This window comes from Pleurodeles waltl, chromosome 11, assembly GCF_031143425.1.
Source record: "Pleurodeles waltl isolate 20211129_DDA chromosome 11, aPleWal1.hap1.20221129, whole genome shotgun sequence".
NCBI lineage: Eukaryota > Metazoa > Chordata > Amphibia > Caudata > Salamandridae > Pleurodeles > Pleurodeles waltl.
Genome location: NC_090450.1, coordinates 918972239 through 918988884, shown reverse-complemented (window position 1 = coordinate 918988884; position 16646 = coordinate 918972239). Strand labels below are relative to the sequence as shown.

The following is a 16646-nucleotide window of genomic DNA, read 5'->3' as shown; positions in this document are numbered from 1 at the left end:
CACATACCCTGTCCGATAGCTTCTGCTACAGGACGGGTCCCGTTTGCGGCAGTTGCACTGAATATTTGCCCATATCAATCCTTACTGAAGGAGGAGATGACACACAGAGCTCCAGGGACCATGGGAGACGGCTACACCTCGGAATGCTGCCCAATTATGTTGGCTGACGCCCTCTTTTGCCAGCAGACTTCTGCAAGGCCTGCATTCCCCGCTTACCTTCTCCCGCTTCCACCCCCCCCCTCCTTTTGGCATTGATTGTTCCGTTTCCTGTCGCTGGTCGCCCCCATCCCTGTTATTTTCTCCTGGTATTCTTTTCTTTCTCTTTCTTTAACACAGTTTGATTATACTGATGATCATGCATATGTTATGTCTTTGTAGTTTCATCCTAGGCGAACTTCTTGTGCTCTTTAGACCATACTGTGCAAGAACTGTTGTCTGTTAGCTTTGTTCTTATGGCTTACTTATCTCCAGAATTTTGGTTTCCAATATATAAAATTTACTTAGATCAGGTTTTTGGTCAGGCTCTTGGCTCATGATTGTATGGTTTTGTTGTCTATCCCACTTCCCTACCTCTGATTCTAAGGTTTTCTTCCCTATTCTTAAGCTTGTCCTGTGCATATGCATTTAAGTCTCATAGTCATATGATTAGATGAGGTATCCTTCCACTATTCACGTCCGTATTTGCTTTGAAGTACACTGGAGGTACTATTTGCTGCACCTTTCTCTGCCTGCTCCCCGTCTTCTGATCCATCTCTCTTCCCCCACCATTCCACTACTACCACCCAGCACCCTCTTGGTGTTTTCTTTTTTAAACAGTTTTTGCAACCGGCTACACAATCGGACATCTTTAAAAGGTTCTGTGACCAGTCAAAGATTTACCAGGTGCAAGGCAGACATCTCCAACTGAGCTTGTTTCACTTTGACAAATCCCATTCAAAGATGGCCACCACTGACGTGCAAACAGTCATTAATGAATAGGATTTGTTCAAATAAGTTCAAAGCTGGCTGATGCGAGTACTCATGGTGGCCATCTCTTCATCTATTTTGTAATATTTAATAAAATTCTGTTTCAAGATGGCTACCATGGATGTGCATGCATCCACAGTGACCATTATGGAAGGGCATTTTGATAAAATATAACAAAATGCATTCAGAGAGGGCCACCAGGGATGTGTGTGCACCCGCAGCAGCCATCTTTTCATTCATTTCATTTTATTTTAACAAAATGCCAATGTCAATGCGAGTCGGCCACAGCGGATACCTGCGCATTCACAGTGGCTATTTAGGATAGCCACAAGCAGCAGCAAAGCTAATCCCGGAACCTTCCAGCTTTGGCAGTGATTTGGCTAGTTAGCGATTTAACTGAGGAGATACTCACTGGTTTTGTACTAGGAGATACAAAATTGTGTAAAGTGCTAAAGCCCATTCTGATATTGAACCTCCTTTTCTGTTCTGCTGAAATATGCTTCATTCTTCGATTCTAAAAGAGAAAAATAAATGTCATTTTATGAGGCTTGTCACGTGGCAGTTTACATATAAATGCTACCTTGTGTTTGCTATTTCTACTAAAATAGAATTTGAACTATCAGTGGAGACTTCTTGCAAAGGATTAGAGTGGGCAAGCAGCTCCGTTATCTGAAGAACTTTGTTTACAAATGAGAAGTAAAATTAGGTTTCTCCATTTGAGTCCTTGCCGCTAATACAGGTATTTTTAACAAAATGTCTCTTTCTCAAAGCTTCAAAAACATTTAATGTCTGTTAGAACGTTATCATGAATAAATTACTTTGCTCATATGTCATGGCAGAATGAAAGCTGTGTGTTTAAAGAAAGGGAACCTCCTCACATACCTTAAATGCCACATTTTGAGGCTCATTCGCTGTTTTCCCGGAGCTGTCAGTTTTAGAATACTGGGTACCAGGACCTTGATCATCTATACATTGTGAACTCTTTACCAAATGCTGTCGATCTTGGTCTTGCAAAAGAAACGTAGATCATATAAGTAAGTAACTGTGAAAATGGAACTGCCTACAATAAAACTGCACAATAGCTCAAATGAATATGGTTGGTTTACAGATGCCTGGCAACCCTCTCAACCTGAAATAAAATCTACTGACCTGTTGTGTTACCTCCATGATAGCTGGGGTGGGGGGATGGGGCAAGCAGGGTGCGCGAGAGGTGGTGCTGCAGGGGAGGTGATGGTTACATTAGTTCACGAGCCCCCACAAGAAACCTGTGACCTTTTCAGAGGAAAAAACTGGTATGTGTCTCATCTCTGCCAACGAGTTATGCATTTGAGGAGCTGGGGGGCAGGAGGCAAGACAGTTCTGTCAAAGAATCTCATATCTACAGGTGACACAATTGTATCTACCCTGAGCCCCAAAATCAGTACACAAAAATACTGTTATGCCATAATAGACAATGGTGTGGTGGACGGACCCTTCACGTCCTCTGCTCTACTTTGAAGTACAGTACACATAAATGTTTTCGTCCACCACGCGGCTTAAAAAAAATCCTTCTGGAACGACCACCAGTAATATTTTCTTAATATTGGGACTAGAGGGAAGAGCTTACTTCATTTCCTGCGGTAATTATTTGATCTGTGTGGGGTGCAATGCCCTTACATTACACTGAAAGAAGGTGAAACCGAATGGTGCCATTAGGGACGCACTGACTGGATTGACTTTAATCAGCATTTCTCAGCTCCTTAAACATCAATCCAAGCAAAACAGGTACGCTAGTGTAGGAAGTTGGCTCTGTATATACTATCTCAAAGTGAGAGATAGTGTGCACAGAGTCCAAGGGTTCCCCTTAGAGGTTGATAGTGGCAAAATTAGATAATTCTAGTGTTCTATTTTGTGGTAGTGTGGTCGAGCAGTAGGCTTATCAGAGGGTAGTGTTATGCATTTGTTGTACACACACAGGCAATAAATGAGGAACACACACTCAAAGACTTAACTCCAGGCCAATAGTTTTTATATAGAAAAATATATTTTCTTTATTTGAGAACCACAAGATTCAAGATTTGAGGTAAGTACATAAAATGCAAGGTACTTCACACAGGTAAGTAGGGAACTTTGATTTAAAACAGTAGTACACACAGTTTAGGTTAAAATGGAAATAAGCTATTTTAAAAGTGGACACAGTGCAAAAACAACAGTTCCTGGGGGAGGTAAGTTTTGTTAAGTTTCTCAGGTAAGTAAAGCACTTACACAGTCAGTCTCCTGGGCATAGAAAGCCCACTGTTGGGGGTTCAGGGCAACCCAAAAGTCACCACACCAGCAACACAGGGCCGGTCAGGTGCAGAGGTCAAAGGAGGGCCCAAAACACATAGGCGCCTATGGAGAATAGGGGTGCTCCGGTTCCAGTCTGCTGGTAGGTAAGTACCTGTGTCCTTAGGGAGCAGATCAGGGGGTTTTTGTGGAGCACTGGGGGGACACAAACAGGCACACAAAACACACCCTCAGCGGCACAGGGGCGGCCGAGCGCAGTGTGCAAAGTAGGCGTCAGGTTTGCTATTGAAAGCAATGGAGGGACCCGGGGGTCACTTAGGCGCTGCAGGCAGGGCAGAGGGGGGCTTCTCGGGCCCGCCACCAACTGGGCTAGGAAGAGAGCCGCCTGCTGGTTACTCCTGCACTGGTGGGTGGTTTCTCTAGGTCCTGGGGGCTGCAGGTGCAGTGCTTGGTCTAGGCATCGGGTTTCTTGTTACCAGGCAGTCACGGTCAGGGGGTGCCTCTGGATCCTCTCTGCAGGTGTCGCTGTGTGGGTGCAGGGAGGATGACTCAGGTTACTCACGTCGTCGCAGTCACCTGGGAGTCCTCTCTGCAGTGTTTGTTCTGTGGAGCTCGAGACAAGAGCGTTGGGTGCAGAGTGAGAAGTCTCACGCTTCTGGTGGAAGGGAGAGTTCTTTCAAAGTTGTTTGAAAGTTGTAAAAATGTTGCAATTGGTGAACAGTGCTGCTGTTCTCAGGAGTTTTTTGGTCCTTCGGGTTCAGGGCAGTTCAGGGCAGTTCGCTGGTCCGTGTCAGGTGTGTCGCAGTGCAGGTTCTTTGAGTCTGTGGTCTCTGCGGGGCTTTCAGGTCAGCAGTCGTTCTTTCTTCAGGTTGCAAGAATCTGATTTCCTGGGTTCAGGGTCGCCCCTAAATACAAAATTTAGGGGTGTGTTTAGGTCTGAAGGGCAGTAGCCAATGGCTACTGTCCTGGAGGGTGGCTACACCATCTCTGTGCCTCTTCTCTGAGGGGAGGGGGGCACATCCCTATTCCTATTGGGGGAATCCTTCAATCTCAAGATGGAAGATTTCTAAAGGCAGGAGTCACCTCAGCTCAGGGCACCTTAGGGGCTGTCCTGACTGCTGGGTGGCTCCTCCTTGTTTTCCTCATTATCTCCTCCAGCCCTGCTGTCAAAAGTGGGGGCAGTGGCCGGAGGGGCGGGCATCTCCACTAACTGGGATGCCCTGGGGTGCTGTAACAAAAGGCATGAGTCTGAGGCTCACCGCCAGGTATTACAGTTCCTGCAGGGGGAGGTGAGAAGCACCTCCACCCAGTACAAGCTTTGTTCCTGGCCACAGAGTGACAAAGGCACTCACACCATGTGGCCAGAAACTCCTCTGGTTGTGGCAGGCTGGCAGAAACTGGTCAGCCTAGCACTGGGAGTCGGACTGGTATTCAGGGGGAATCTCTAAGATACCCTCTGGGTGTATTTTACGATAAATCCCACACTGGCATTAGTATGCACTTATTGTGCTGAGAAGTTTGATACCAAACTTCCCAGAGTTCAGTGTAGCCATTACGGAACTGTGGAGTTCGTAACTGACAGACTCCCAGACCATATACTCTTTATGGCTACCCTGCACTTACAATGTCTATGGTTCTGCTTAGACACTGAAGGGGCATAGTGCTCATGCACATATGCCCTCACCTGTGGTATAGTGCACCCCGCCTTAGGGCTGTAAGGCCTGCTAGAGGGGTGACTTACCTATGCCACAGGCAGTGAGAGGTGGGCATGGCACTCTGAGGGAAGTGCCATGTCGACTTAGTCATTTTCTCCCCACCAGCAGACACAAGCTGTGAGGCAGTGTGCATGTGCTGAGTGAGGGGTCCCCAGGGTGGCATAAGACAAGACATGCTGCAGCCCTTAGAGACCTTCCCTGGCAACAGGGCCCTTGGTACCAGGGGTACAATTTACAAGGGGCTAATCTGTGTGCCAGGGCTGTGCCAATTGTGGGAACAAAGGTATAGTTTAGGGAAAGAACACTGGTGCTGGGGCCTGGTTAGCAGGGAACCAACACACTTTCAATCATAACTAGTATCAATAAAAGGCAAAACGTCAAGGGGTAGCCATGCCAAGGAAGGCATTTCTTACAGCTAGAAAATCAACAATAGCCGCTTTCCAATGGTACTTCTCCTGAAAAATCTGTGCTTGGGGATCGGAACACAAAAGCGAGCCCCAAGCAGGGATCCACCCACTAGATATCAGGGAGGGGGAGCAGTCCCCCTCCCAAGCAGGGCGAGTTTTCCACCTCATGTAAAAAAAAAATTACAAAAAATAATAACAGTACAACTGCCTACTCGGGGAAGGGGTGTGGCGATTAGGGGAACAGTTAAAAAAAAAAAAAAAAAAAATTGAAGTTGGACAACACTCCCAAGCATCAGGCCATGCACCCACCCCACGATTGACACATATGGGGTTGGGGTGTTCCCATCAATCAGCAAGCCTACTAGAAACCAGGGATGATATTCTAAAAGATTAGTGAAGGAAGTCCTCTATGGCATCGGGCTATGCCTTTGCTTAGATCCCTGCAGAGTGCAGATTTTACCTTCACGGAAATGTGAGGAAAATGCCGGAATCCAGCCAGAGTAGGACATTTCCAGAGCATTCTGGTTTTAAAAACGTAGTGGGGATCGACTCACAGATGGTTTTTAGGTTTGTAAATCTGCATATTATTTTTCTATCTGTGTTATTGTAAAGTAATGAATAAATATGTACTGTATATGAGGTGTGGTCTAACAGCCCAACATGGCCACCATGTTCTAATAGCGCTCCAATACAAAGCCTGCTTAATCCACCACAGTCATTCCCAGAACAGGCCATAAAACTAAAGCAAATAAAATCAATGTGGGTAATAAAATAGGGAAGCTGGAGGTCCGGTTGTTGGATGCCACAGAAGAGTTGAATGAGGGAGCCACTTCTACAGGGAGTGCAGAATTATTAGGCAAATGAGTATTTTGACCACATCATCCTCTTTATGCATGTTGTCTTACTCCAAGCTGTATAGGCTCGAAAGCCTACTACCAATTAAGCATATTAGGTGATGTGCATCTCTGTAATGAGAAGGGGTGTGGTCTAATGACATCAACACCCTATATCAGGTGGGCATAATTATTAGGCAACTTCCTTTCCTTTGGCAAAATGGGTCAAAAGAAGGACTTGACAGGCTCAGAAAAGTCAAAAATAGTGAGATATCTTGCAGAGGGATGCAGCACTCTTAAAATTGCAAAGCTTCTGAAGCGTGATCATCGAACAATCAAGCGTTTCATTCAAAATAGTCAACAGGGTCGCAAGAAGCGTGTGGAAAAACCAAGGCGCAAAATAACTGCCCATGAACTGAGAAAAGTCAAGCGTGCAGCTGCCACGATGCCACTTGCCACCAGTTTGGCCATATTTCAGAGCTGCAACATCACTGGAGTGCCCAAAAGCACAAGGTGTGCAATACTCAGAGACATGGCCAAGGTAAGAAAGGCTGAAAGACGACCACCACTGAACAAGACACACAAGCTGAAACGTCAAGACTGGGCCAAGAAATATCTCAAGACTGATTTTTCTAAGGTTTTATGGACTGATGAAATGAGAGTGAGTCTTGATGGGCCAGATGGATGGGCCCGTGGCTGGATTGGTAAAGGGCAGAGAGCTCCAGTCCGACTCAGACGCCAGCAAGGTGGAGGTGGAGTACTGGTTTGGGCTGGTATCATCAAAGATGAGCTTGTGGGGCCTTTTCGGGTTGAGGATGGGGTCAAGCTCAACTCCCAGTCCTACTGCCAGTTCCTGGAAGACACCTTCTTCAAGCAGTGGTACAGGAAGAAGTCTGCATCCTTCAAGAAAAACATGATTTTCATGCAGGACAATGCTCCATCACACGTGTCCAAGTACTCCACAGCGTGGCTGGCAAGAAAGGGTATAAAAGAAGGAGATCTAATGACATGGCCTCCTTGTTCACCTGATCTGAACCCCATTGAGAACCTGTGGTCCATCATCAAATGTGAGATTTACAAGGAGGGAAAACAGTACACCTCTCTGAACAGTGTCTGGGAGGCTGTGGTTGCTGCTGCACGCAATGTTGATGGTGAACAGATCAAAACACTGACAGAATCCATGGATGGCAGGCTTTTGAGTGTCCTTGCAAAGAAAGGTGGCTATATTGGTCACTGATTTGTTTTTGTTTTGTTTTTGAATGTCAGAAATGTATATTTGTGAATGTTGAGATGTTATGTTGGTTTCACTGGTAATAATAAATAATTGAAATGGGTATATATTTGTTTTTTGTTAAGTTGCCTAATAATTATGCACAGTAATAGTCACCTGCACACACAGATATCCCCCTAACATAGCTAAAACTAATAACAAACTAAAAACTACTTCCAAAAATATTCAGCTTTGATATTAATGAGTTTTTTGGGTTCATTGAGAACATGGTTGTTGTCCAATAATAAAATTAATCCTCAAAAATACAACTTGCCTAATAATTCTGCACTCCCTGTATTGTCTGAAGCTGAGAGGTGAGCCGGCAAAGGGGCAGAAGAGACTGTGAGGTAGAGCTGACCATTACATAATTGGATCAGATGGGACTCCTTTTCTCCAAGGTCGATGCAGTAAACTAGCAAGCAAGCCTCTTGGAATGCTGACTTTAAGGAGCAGCACCACAGAGCTGAGCCGGGGATCAAAGAATATTGAAGGGAAAAAAGCTGCAGAATGAGAGTGACAGCTGGCAAGGTCCAGCAACACATGGTCACAAGACAGAGACTTTGGACCCACTCTCTTCCCCCTCAGTTTCCATCTACGGGCGCAGCTCATCATGAACTTTGCGTGGGTGGGGTTGGGTTAGTTTTACAAGTCAACCAATAGAGGCGGGGCTAATACTTTAAACAGCAGGACGGAGCTATCCTTAGAGCTAATAGAAGACAACAGAGATACAATGAGCTTTTTAAATATTTTGTTCAACCCAAATTCTTCAACAAACATGTTTTAGCGGATTTGACAATGTTTACTGGCTACTGACAGGGATTTTTAAAAAGTGTAATGAGTGAGACAAACAAAAAGCAGCTTCAAACGATTTAAATCCAAAGCACTTCAGAACCAGTTTTTACAAAGTTATTTCAAGATAACAACCCTTTTCTGTCAATACTCCGAAAAACTATTTTTGCGAGATGATGAGCACTTGAAATATTTTCAATTTCATCCTTCAGAAAGATGCATCTATCTTACTGTTGATCAAAGATATGTATCCTGTATGCTCATTGGGACAGTGCAACATATGCTTGTTTGAGGGCACACACATGTATGGGTCTCAGAACATTGAGCCTGGTGCATTAGCACACCTAATTCCGGGATGTGTGACTGCAAAGTCTCGGGTCTGATTCCTAATGCCTCGTCCATTCCTCCTGAGACTGAGTGAGTGGGTGGGTGTCCTTCATTTGGCAATATTACCACTTGTTAATTACTCTGTCAGGAATCTGTGCTTTCGTAAACCAAAACATAATAGTTGATCTAGCACCACACATCAAGCGTTTCTTCTAAGAGAGGACTGAGCTAAATTCCATGGAAGCTACAAAGCCTAAATAACTGACAAAAATGTAGTTACTGTGACATAACTTTGTCATGAATGTTGCTCTAGCACACAAAGGACACGTATTCCTTCAAGCTCCAGAACACACAGAAAGCATGGCCGAAGTGCAATATCCTATAATGATGCCACTCCAACAGAAACAGAACTAGTTCCACTTTATAGCATGTTATTACTACAACCATCATGCTTTCAATTGTGTTTTTGAGCTCCAGCACATAAAGTGTGAAATCTACTAAATTATAAATGATAGTTTTAAATTTAGCAGGGACAATATGCATTATAAAATGCAGTATTTGTTACACATTTCTCCAAATTTAGTTAGAAAAGAATGACCATGTTCTCTATAATTGTTGTCCCTAAATGTCTATACTAATTATAGTATTTAGCCTGACCTTGGTAGAGAACTAGACACCCTCGAATGGCCCACAAGAGAGACATTAAGGCACACAACACGTTACTTGATTTTCAGTGTAGCACAGAAACGAGTAATGCACTAAGTACTGTTTTCATTGTGCCATGCTTTTGCATTGCCAATATACTATACAAAATGTCATAGGCTTAGTACGACAGCAACATAATGTTTCACAAGCATTTTGCAGCCAAACCTCACTAGTTTGGAGATGCAGCACGCAGCGATGCCAAGCCTACACATGGGGAGTACACAAGGCATACGTTAAAGTAAATTCTACAACTGACTTACAATGTACTCTGGGAAACTTATCATACATGTGTTTACTTTAGGAGCGAAAAGGTATGCATGCCTCTTGTTAGACACAAATTAAATGCTCGGGCTTCACATAGCTGAGCCGTCAGTCTGCCCACAGGTCAGACACCTGAACTATTCCTTAAGTGACTAGAGCAACAGCCTATAACGTCTGGTTGATTTCTTCAAACATTTCCACCTGTCCTGTGTTTAGTGCCTTCGGGTGCAAATAAATATATTGAAAACCTATATATGCAACATATGAGGAAATATTGAATTGTCTGTCTTTTGATGAAGGTATAGTGTGATGAATTACCACTCCTGTGTATTTGTAGATGTATTTGTAGATGTGGTGGGCCGTGATAACTGAGCCTTTCATCTGTCAATCTATCCCCAGGAACTTTAAGTAGCTCACCATAGCCCCGATTACAAGCTGCCAGCTTCTAGGGGTAGCACGCTTTGCATCAGTAATTACCACTAACAACCTACCTGTACCATGCAATTACAACTTTAAGCTGCATAACGGAGAATTACCTGACAAAAATCTACATGGTGTCCCCTTTTTAAAAGGGGTTTAATGAACACATTTACCACCTGCTTTTAGCAGTGTACAGGGGCTCTGGTAAAAGTGTGCAGAGACCTGTTTTAAGGCTGGGAGGAGAGAGATGGTGAAGGGAGGAAGTGGAGAACGTTGGCTGGCCCTGTGCCTTGTCTGAGGTTTGAGAAGGGGTCACGGAAAGGGTCATGGCTACAATGCATGCTTCTCCCATAATTATTTTATGTGACGGATTTTCTGTTGGTAAAATTGGGTTTGTTGATCCCGCAAATCTGGATGCAGAAACCCCGGACCTTTTGTAACTGTACAGCAGAGATTTCCAGACAGGAATTATGCTCTGGACAGTTCCCAATCAGAGACATTCCTTTTACGGGCCATCTTGTAAATAGGCTAGGCAGAGAGTGTGCACGAACATACGTGATGAGAAGCAATGAAGAACAAACAAAGCCTCCTCTAAGAGGTAATGGTTTTTGAATGTCCTCGCTGGTTGATGTGGGCAGGAAATACTGTGAACAAAATTCCCAATCATTTTTAATTTTTATAATAACCGTTTCTAAACTTCAAAAATAAAAATAAACATTCCAGGATGGATACGACCTTCAGGTGCCTCTGACTAAAACGAAGTGAGGAGAGCGGACTCCTGTTCTGTGAAGCAAAGGGACAGGCAGGCAGTAAAGAAGAAACAAACCTTCTCACCAGGGTGTCTGCTACGTTAAATAAATGTAATTGAGTGCAGTTAGTTATTCAGCAAATCAAAATGCAGCTTGACAGTCATTTGATGACTTTAATTTTAGGCTTAATGGCGACACAGTTTATTTTTTTTGAGAAGTAATGTAAGGGTTTTATTAGCTGCGTTCTGGAGTGAGTCCTAATAGAAACTTGTTAAAAAAAAGTTTTTCACTTGGTAGGTAGTCTAATTGTGTAATATGAAAAGTAAATGTTTAATGCACATGTTTTATTGTAAACAAGTAGGGGCAGACTTACTAACAACCTGCACCTGGTTGACATCACAAAAGTGACACAGACCAGTGCAAACATTTGAGTTGGGAATTACTTTCCCGTACAAAACGTTTTTTGCACTGGAAAAAGTAAAGTAGCAATAACACTATTTTGCGCAAAGGTAGCATACCATGGGAGGAGGCATATAGGAGTTTCCATGCAACCATCCATGGATTTCAGCGCAAACCCCAATCTACTAACTTTTGCAGACAGGTTTTTGAGCGGCAAAATAACACATCTTTCACGCTGGCTTTGATTTGGGAAATTGATTTTTATTTCTTATTTTCATTTTATTTCACCGCTCCTGAAACACTGTTAGCAGCACTTCTTGAAGGCCATGAAAAATAAGACACAATTCTTGCAGCAATTGCAGAAACTTGTACTGCACTCGAGAACAAAGTATATATACAGGGAGTGCAGAATTATTAGGCAAATGAGTATTTTGACCACATCATCCTCTTTATGCATGTTGTCTTACTCCAAGCTGTATAGGCTCGAAAGCCTACTACCAATTAAGCATATTAGGTGATGTGCATCTCTGTAATGAGAAGGGGTGTGGTCTAATGACATCAACACCCTATATCAGGTGTGCATAATTATTAGGCAACTTCCTTTCCTTTGGCAAAATGGGTCAAAAGAAGGACTTGACAGGCTCAGAAAAGTCAAAAATAGTGAGATATCATGCAGAGGGATGCAGCACTCTTAAAATTGAAAAGCTTCTGAAGCGTGATCATCGAACAATCAAGCGTTTCATTCAAAATAGTCAACAGGGTCGCAAGAAGCGTGTGGAAAAACCAAGGCGCAAAATAACTGCCCATGAACTGAGAAAAGTCAAGCGTGCAGCTGCCACGATGCCACTTGCCACCAGTTTGGCCATATTTCAGAGCTGCAACATCACTGGAGTGCCCAAAAGCACAAGGTGTGCAATACTCAGAGACATGGCCAAGGTAAGAAAGGCTGAAAGACGACCACCACTGAACAAGACACACAAGCTGAAACGTCAAGACTGGGCCAAGAAATATCTCAAGACTGATTTTTCTAAGGTTTTATGGACTGATGAAATGAGAGTGAGTCTTGATGGGCCAGATGGATGGGCCCGTGGCTGGATTGGTAAAGGGCAGAGAGCTCCAGTCCGACTCAGACGCCAGCAAGGTGGAGGTGGAGTACTGGTTTGGGCTGGTATCATCAAAGATGAGCTTGTGGGGCCTTTTCGGGTTGAGGATGGAGTCAAGCTCAACTCCCAGTCCTACTGCCAGTTCCTGGAAGACACCTTCTTCAAGCAGTGGTACAGGAAGAAGTCTGCATCCTTCAAGAAAAACATGATTTTCATGCAGGACAATGCTCCATCACACGCGTCCAAGTACTCCACAGCGTGGCTGGCAAGAAAGGGTACAAAAGAAGGAAATCTAATGACATGGCTTCCTTGTTCACCTGATCTGAACCCCATTGAGAACCTGTGGTCCATCATCAAATGTGAGATTTACAAGGAGGGAAAACAGTACACCTCTCTGAACAGTGTCTGGGAGGCTGTGGTTGCTGCTGCACGCAATGTTGATGGTGAACAGATCAAAACACTGACAGAATCCATGGATGGCAGGCTTTTGAGTGTCCTTGCAAAGAAAGGTGGCTATATTGGTCACTGATTTGTTTTTGTTTTGTTTTTGAATGTCAGAAATGTATATTTGTGAATGTTGAGATGTTATATTGGTTTCACTGGTAATAATAAATAATTGAAATGGGTATATATTTTTTTTTGTTAAGTTGCCTAATAATTATGCACAGTAATAGTCACCTGCACACACAGATATCCCCCTAACATAGCTAAAACTAAAAACAAACTAAAAACTACTTCCAAAAATATTCAGCTTTGATATTAATGAGTTTTTTGGGTTCATTGAGAACATGGTTGTTGTTCAATAATAAAATTAATCCTCAAAAATACAACTTGCCTAATAATTCTGCACTCCCTGTATATATATATAGATATATATAGATATATATATATATATATATATATCATATATATATATAATCCTCAATAGATGGAACAATGACCATCTAACAGCTTCAGCGATCCTGTGAATTCGATCCAGACCATCGGAACAAAGTCGTATTCAACAAAGCCGTGTTGAATTCATCAAATTTTATTGGTTGTAAAGGTTTACAAAGTCCTGGAGAGAAAAGTCAACGCGTTTCAGCAGAACGCCTTCAACTGGACAAATCCGGCCAACAAGCCGGCACCGTATATATACAGGTTAAACTCCATCCTTTATTTCCATAGATCTACTATAGCAGCCATCTTAACACATGCACAAACCTAAGGTTTTGGCTTTGCTATCATTATAAGAGTTGCTTCCAACAATTTGAACACCAATATATCATACATAGCACATAATTATCATGAATGCATATTACATAACATTAATTAAATATAATAAAATTCATTAAATAAATGTTGTAAACATGAAGTTATGTGTTGATACGTGACTTGGACCAATGTTGTCGATTTTTTGATCAACCACCATCACTATAATTTATCAAATATTTGTAGGACATATTTTTCAATGTGGGTTTCTAGCTATGGATGACTGTAAATATTTCAAATAAGATTATCATAAATATTGTAAATATTATATAATGTTAAAAAAAACATTATAAATAATTATTTTCTATAAAAAATTAGTCATTGCATACAAGCCAGTCAATAAAATAATTATTATCCTATGGTTCAATGCAAATGAATGTCTAATATAATTATAATTTACAATATCTAAAATCATATTCATTATTATAATCAAATATATTGCCACTTCACTATCTACCTACATGATGTCCATTTAAGTTTGACCCATAAAAACATTGGTTCAAAATTGTGTCTCATTATATCTAGATGTTATAAATAAATATCCAGAAGGCAATACATATTTTTTTGTTGTGAATTAAATATTTACCTTTTTAGAGCTATATATTAGGTTTCCTGATTTATGCATGTATTTAAAATTAAATTGGAAAAGAGGCCGATCATGGACTAAAGTGCATAGTGCTAAAAATATAAAATTATTTCTATATTAAATAAAGTGTATATAACTGGTGCAAAACAGTGCTAAAAACATTTTTTATATAATACAAAAATCAAATATCTATTTTGACTCTTCTGTAAATATTAAATTATACGGGAAGAAAAATCTCACAAAATTGTAGAAATAATTTTGTGTGAAAAAATTCACCAAACATCAATTCAAGACAAGTTTGTTCTCCTGATTATCTGCAAAATCATTTATAACAAAAAAGACACACCTTATGTATGGCACTTGTAACAATGAAAATGATGATGTTATGACCATAGTTGAATATAAATGAAACACTCCAGGTCTCTCCATCAATGCAGTAAACAATCATTATTTCATTTTAGATGGACATGTAATTCGGCATCAAGATTACGTCCCCAAGGAGATTCAGAACCTAATAATAAAATCATCTTCGATTCCATTTGTCTAAGTTACAATGTTCTATCACCGGCTCTGGGATTATTTTTGATGGATTTAATGCCATAGAATGATAATGTACTAGAATCACCTTTATGTATATCCCAAAAGTGTTTGGCCAGGGGATATGTTCTATCTTGATTTTTAATGGCTCTAAAGTGTTGCAAAAATCTAACTTTTAACTTGTGGATGGTACTGCCAATATATTTTTTGTGACAGCCACATTCGATAACATAAATCACAAATTCCGTATCGCAAGAGATGCGATCTTTAATATCACAATAGCGACCATCAAAGGTTTGATATTTTTGCATGTTTTGTGCATACCTGCAAGCCTTACAGTGGCCACATTTTCAAAATCCCAAACTTTTTTGGCTCAACCAAGATGTACTGGCTTTCGTAGAAAAAAAGCTTCTAGTTAGATGATCCCCTAATGAGCGAGCCTTCCGAAAAGCTATGGACAGATGAGGGCCAATGCTGTCCCTAATGATGGGATAATTCTGTAAAATGTGCCAGTTTTTCTGAAGTATGGTTTTCAATGAATCATGTTGTTGGTTATATTGCAAAAATATTCTGGGAGATGATTGTTTTGGATCACTATTGATTGATGTATTGTTAAAGAGTAACTCATCTCTACTTTTGTTTTTAACTCTGTTCTGTGCATCCACTAGAATTTTGAGAGGATAACCTCTATTTAGAAATCTTTACATCATAGTCCTGATTTCCAAATCATATCTACTCTCATCTGAACATATTCTGCAAGCCCACAGAAACTGGCTATATGGTATGCTCCATTTCAATGCCGTGGGATGCCCACTATTGGCATGTAATATGGAGTTACATGCAGTGGGTTTGCGATATATGGTGGTCTCTAGATGATAATTTTTTACTTCTAAGAGGAAATCTAAGAATTCGATGGTCTCTCTGCTAAACGTGGCTTCTAGATGAATGTTAAATTCATTATTGTTTAGTATGTTTATATATTCCAACAATAATTGATCAGTGCCATCCCAAATGATAAACAGATCATCAATATAGCGCACCCACAACACGACTCTGTCCATATAGATATTATTATTTTCAGACCATGCCACCTCCTTCTCCCACCAGCCCATATATAAGTTGGCGTACGTGGGAGCAAAAGAAGCCCCCATAGCCGTCCCTTGTTTTTGTAAAAAACAGTCATTATCAAAAAGAAACAGGTTATGGGTTAAACAGAATTGTAGCATGGATAAAAGCATATCAGTATGCTCAAGAAATTCAATAGGTCGTGTTTGTAAAAAATATCTACATGCTTTTAGCCCATATTGATGTTTGATAGAGGTATACAAGGATGCCACATCCATGGTAACGATTAGATAGTCTGTATGCCATGGAATACTGTGTATCTTAGCCAGAAAGTCATTGGGGTCACGTAAATAAGATGGTAATTCAGTGACAAAGGTGCACAGAAACAGGTCTAAATATCGTGAAGTATTTTCAAGCAGTGACTGATTCATGCTAACTATGGGTCTGCCCGGGGGATGTGATTTGTTCTTGTGGATTTTTGGCAGAAAGTAAATGCATGGAATTTTAGGCTGGTCAATCTTTAAATACATAAATTCATCATAGTCCATAAGTTGTTTGGCGTGCCACTTATTAAGCATCTCATGATTTATCACCTGATATTGATTTATAGGATTAATCCGTAGCTTGTCATAATGCTCTGTATTCATCAGTTGTCGATAAGCTTCTTTGGTGTAATCACATGTGTCCATGATAACAATATTACCGCCCTTATCTGAGGGCTTCATAATAATGGACGTGTTGGATCTAAGTGTGTTTAAAGCTTTCCAGTCATGTTGAGTATAGTTGGATCTATTTGTTGTTTTAGATGGACCTTTAGTGCAGAATTTGTCAATATCACTAATTACTAGTTCATGGAATGTATCAATCAAATTGCCATTTGGTAGTTGAGGAGTGAACTGCTCGCCAATTTCAAGTGGCTATTTTCATGAGAATTGGTGACAAATCCCATTTCATTAAGCATAGAGGTATTGGTGTTAGTGTCATTATGTGTTGAGCAC

General features: G+C 41.4%; 1 protein-coding gene across 2 annotated transcripts in view; it reads right to left on the bottom strand.

Moving 5' to 3' along the window:
* Positions 1-16646, bottom strand: part of MLXIP (MLX interacting protein) — a 966103-nt gene that overhangs the window by 108853 nt on the left and 840604 nt on the right. For both annotated transcript variants that reach the window (XM_069214925.1, XM_069214926.1), the window contains 2 exons: positions 1849-1973; positions 1379-1480 (listed from right to left, as the gene is read on the bottom strand). In XM_069214925.1, coding sequence (XP_069071026.1) covers positions 1379-1480; positions 1849-1973 — 227 coding nt within the window. The remainder of the gene's footprint in view (positions 1-1378; positions 1481-1848; positions 1974-16646) is intronic.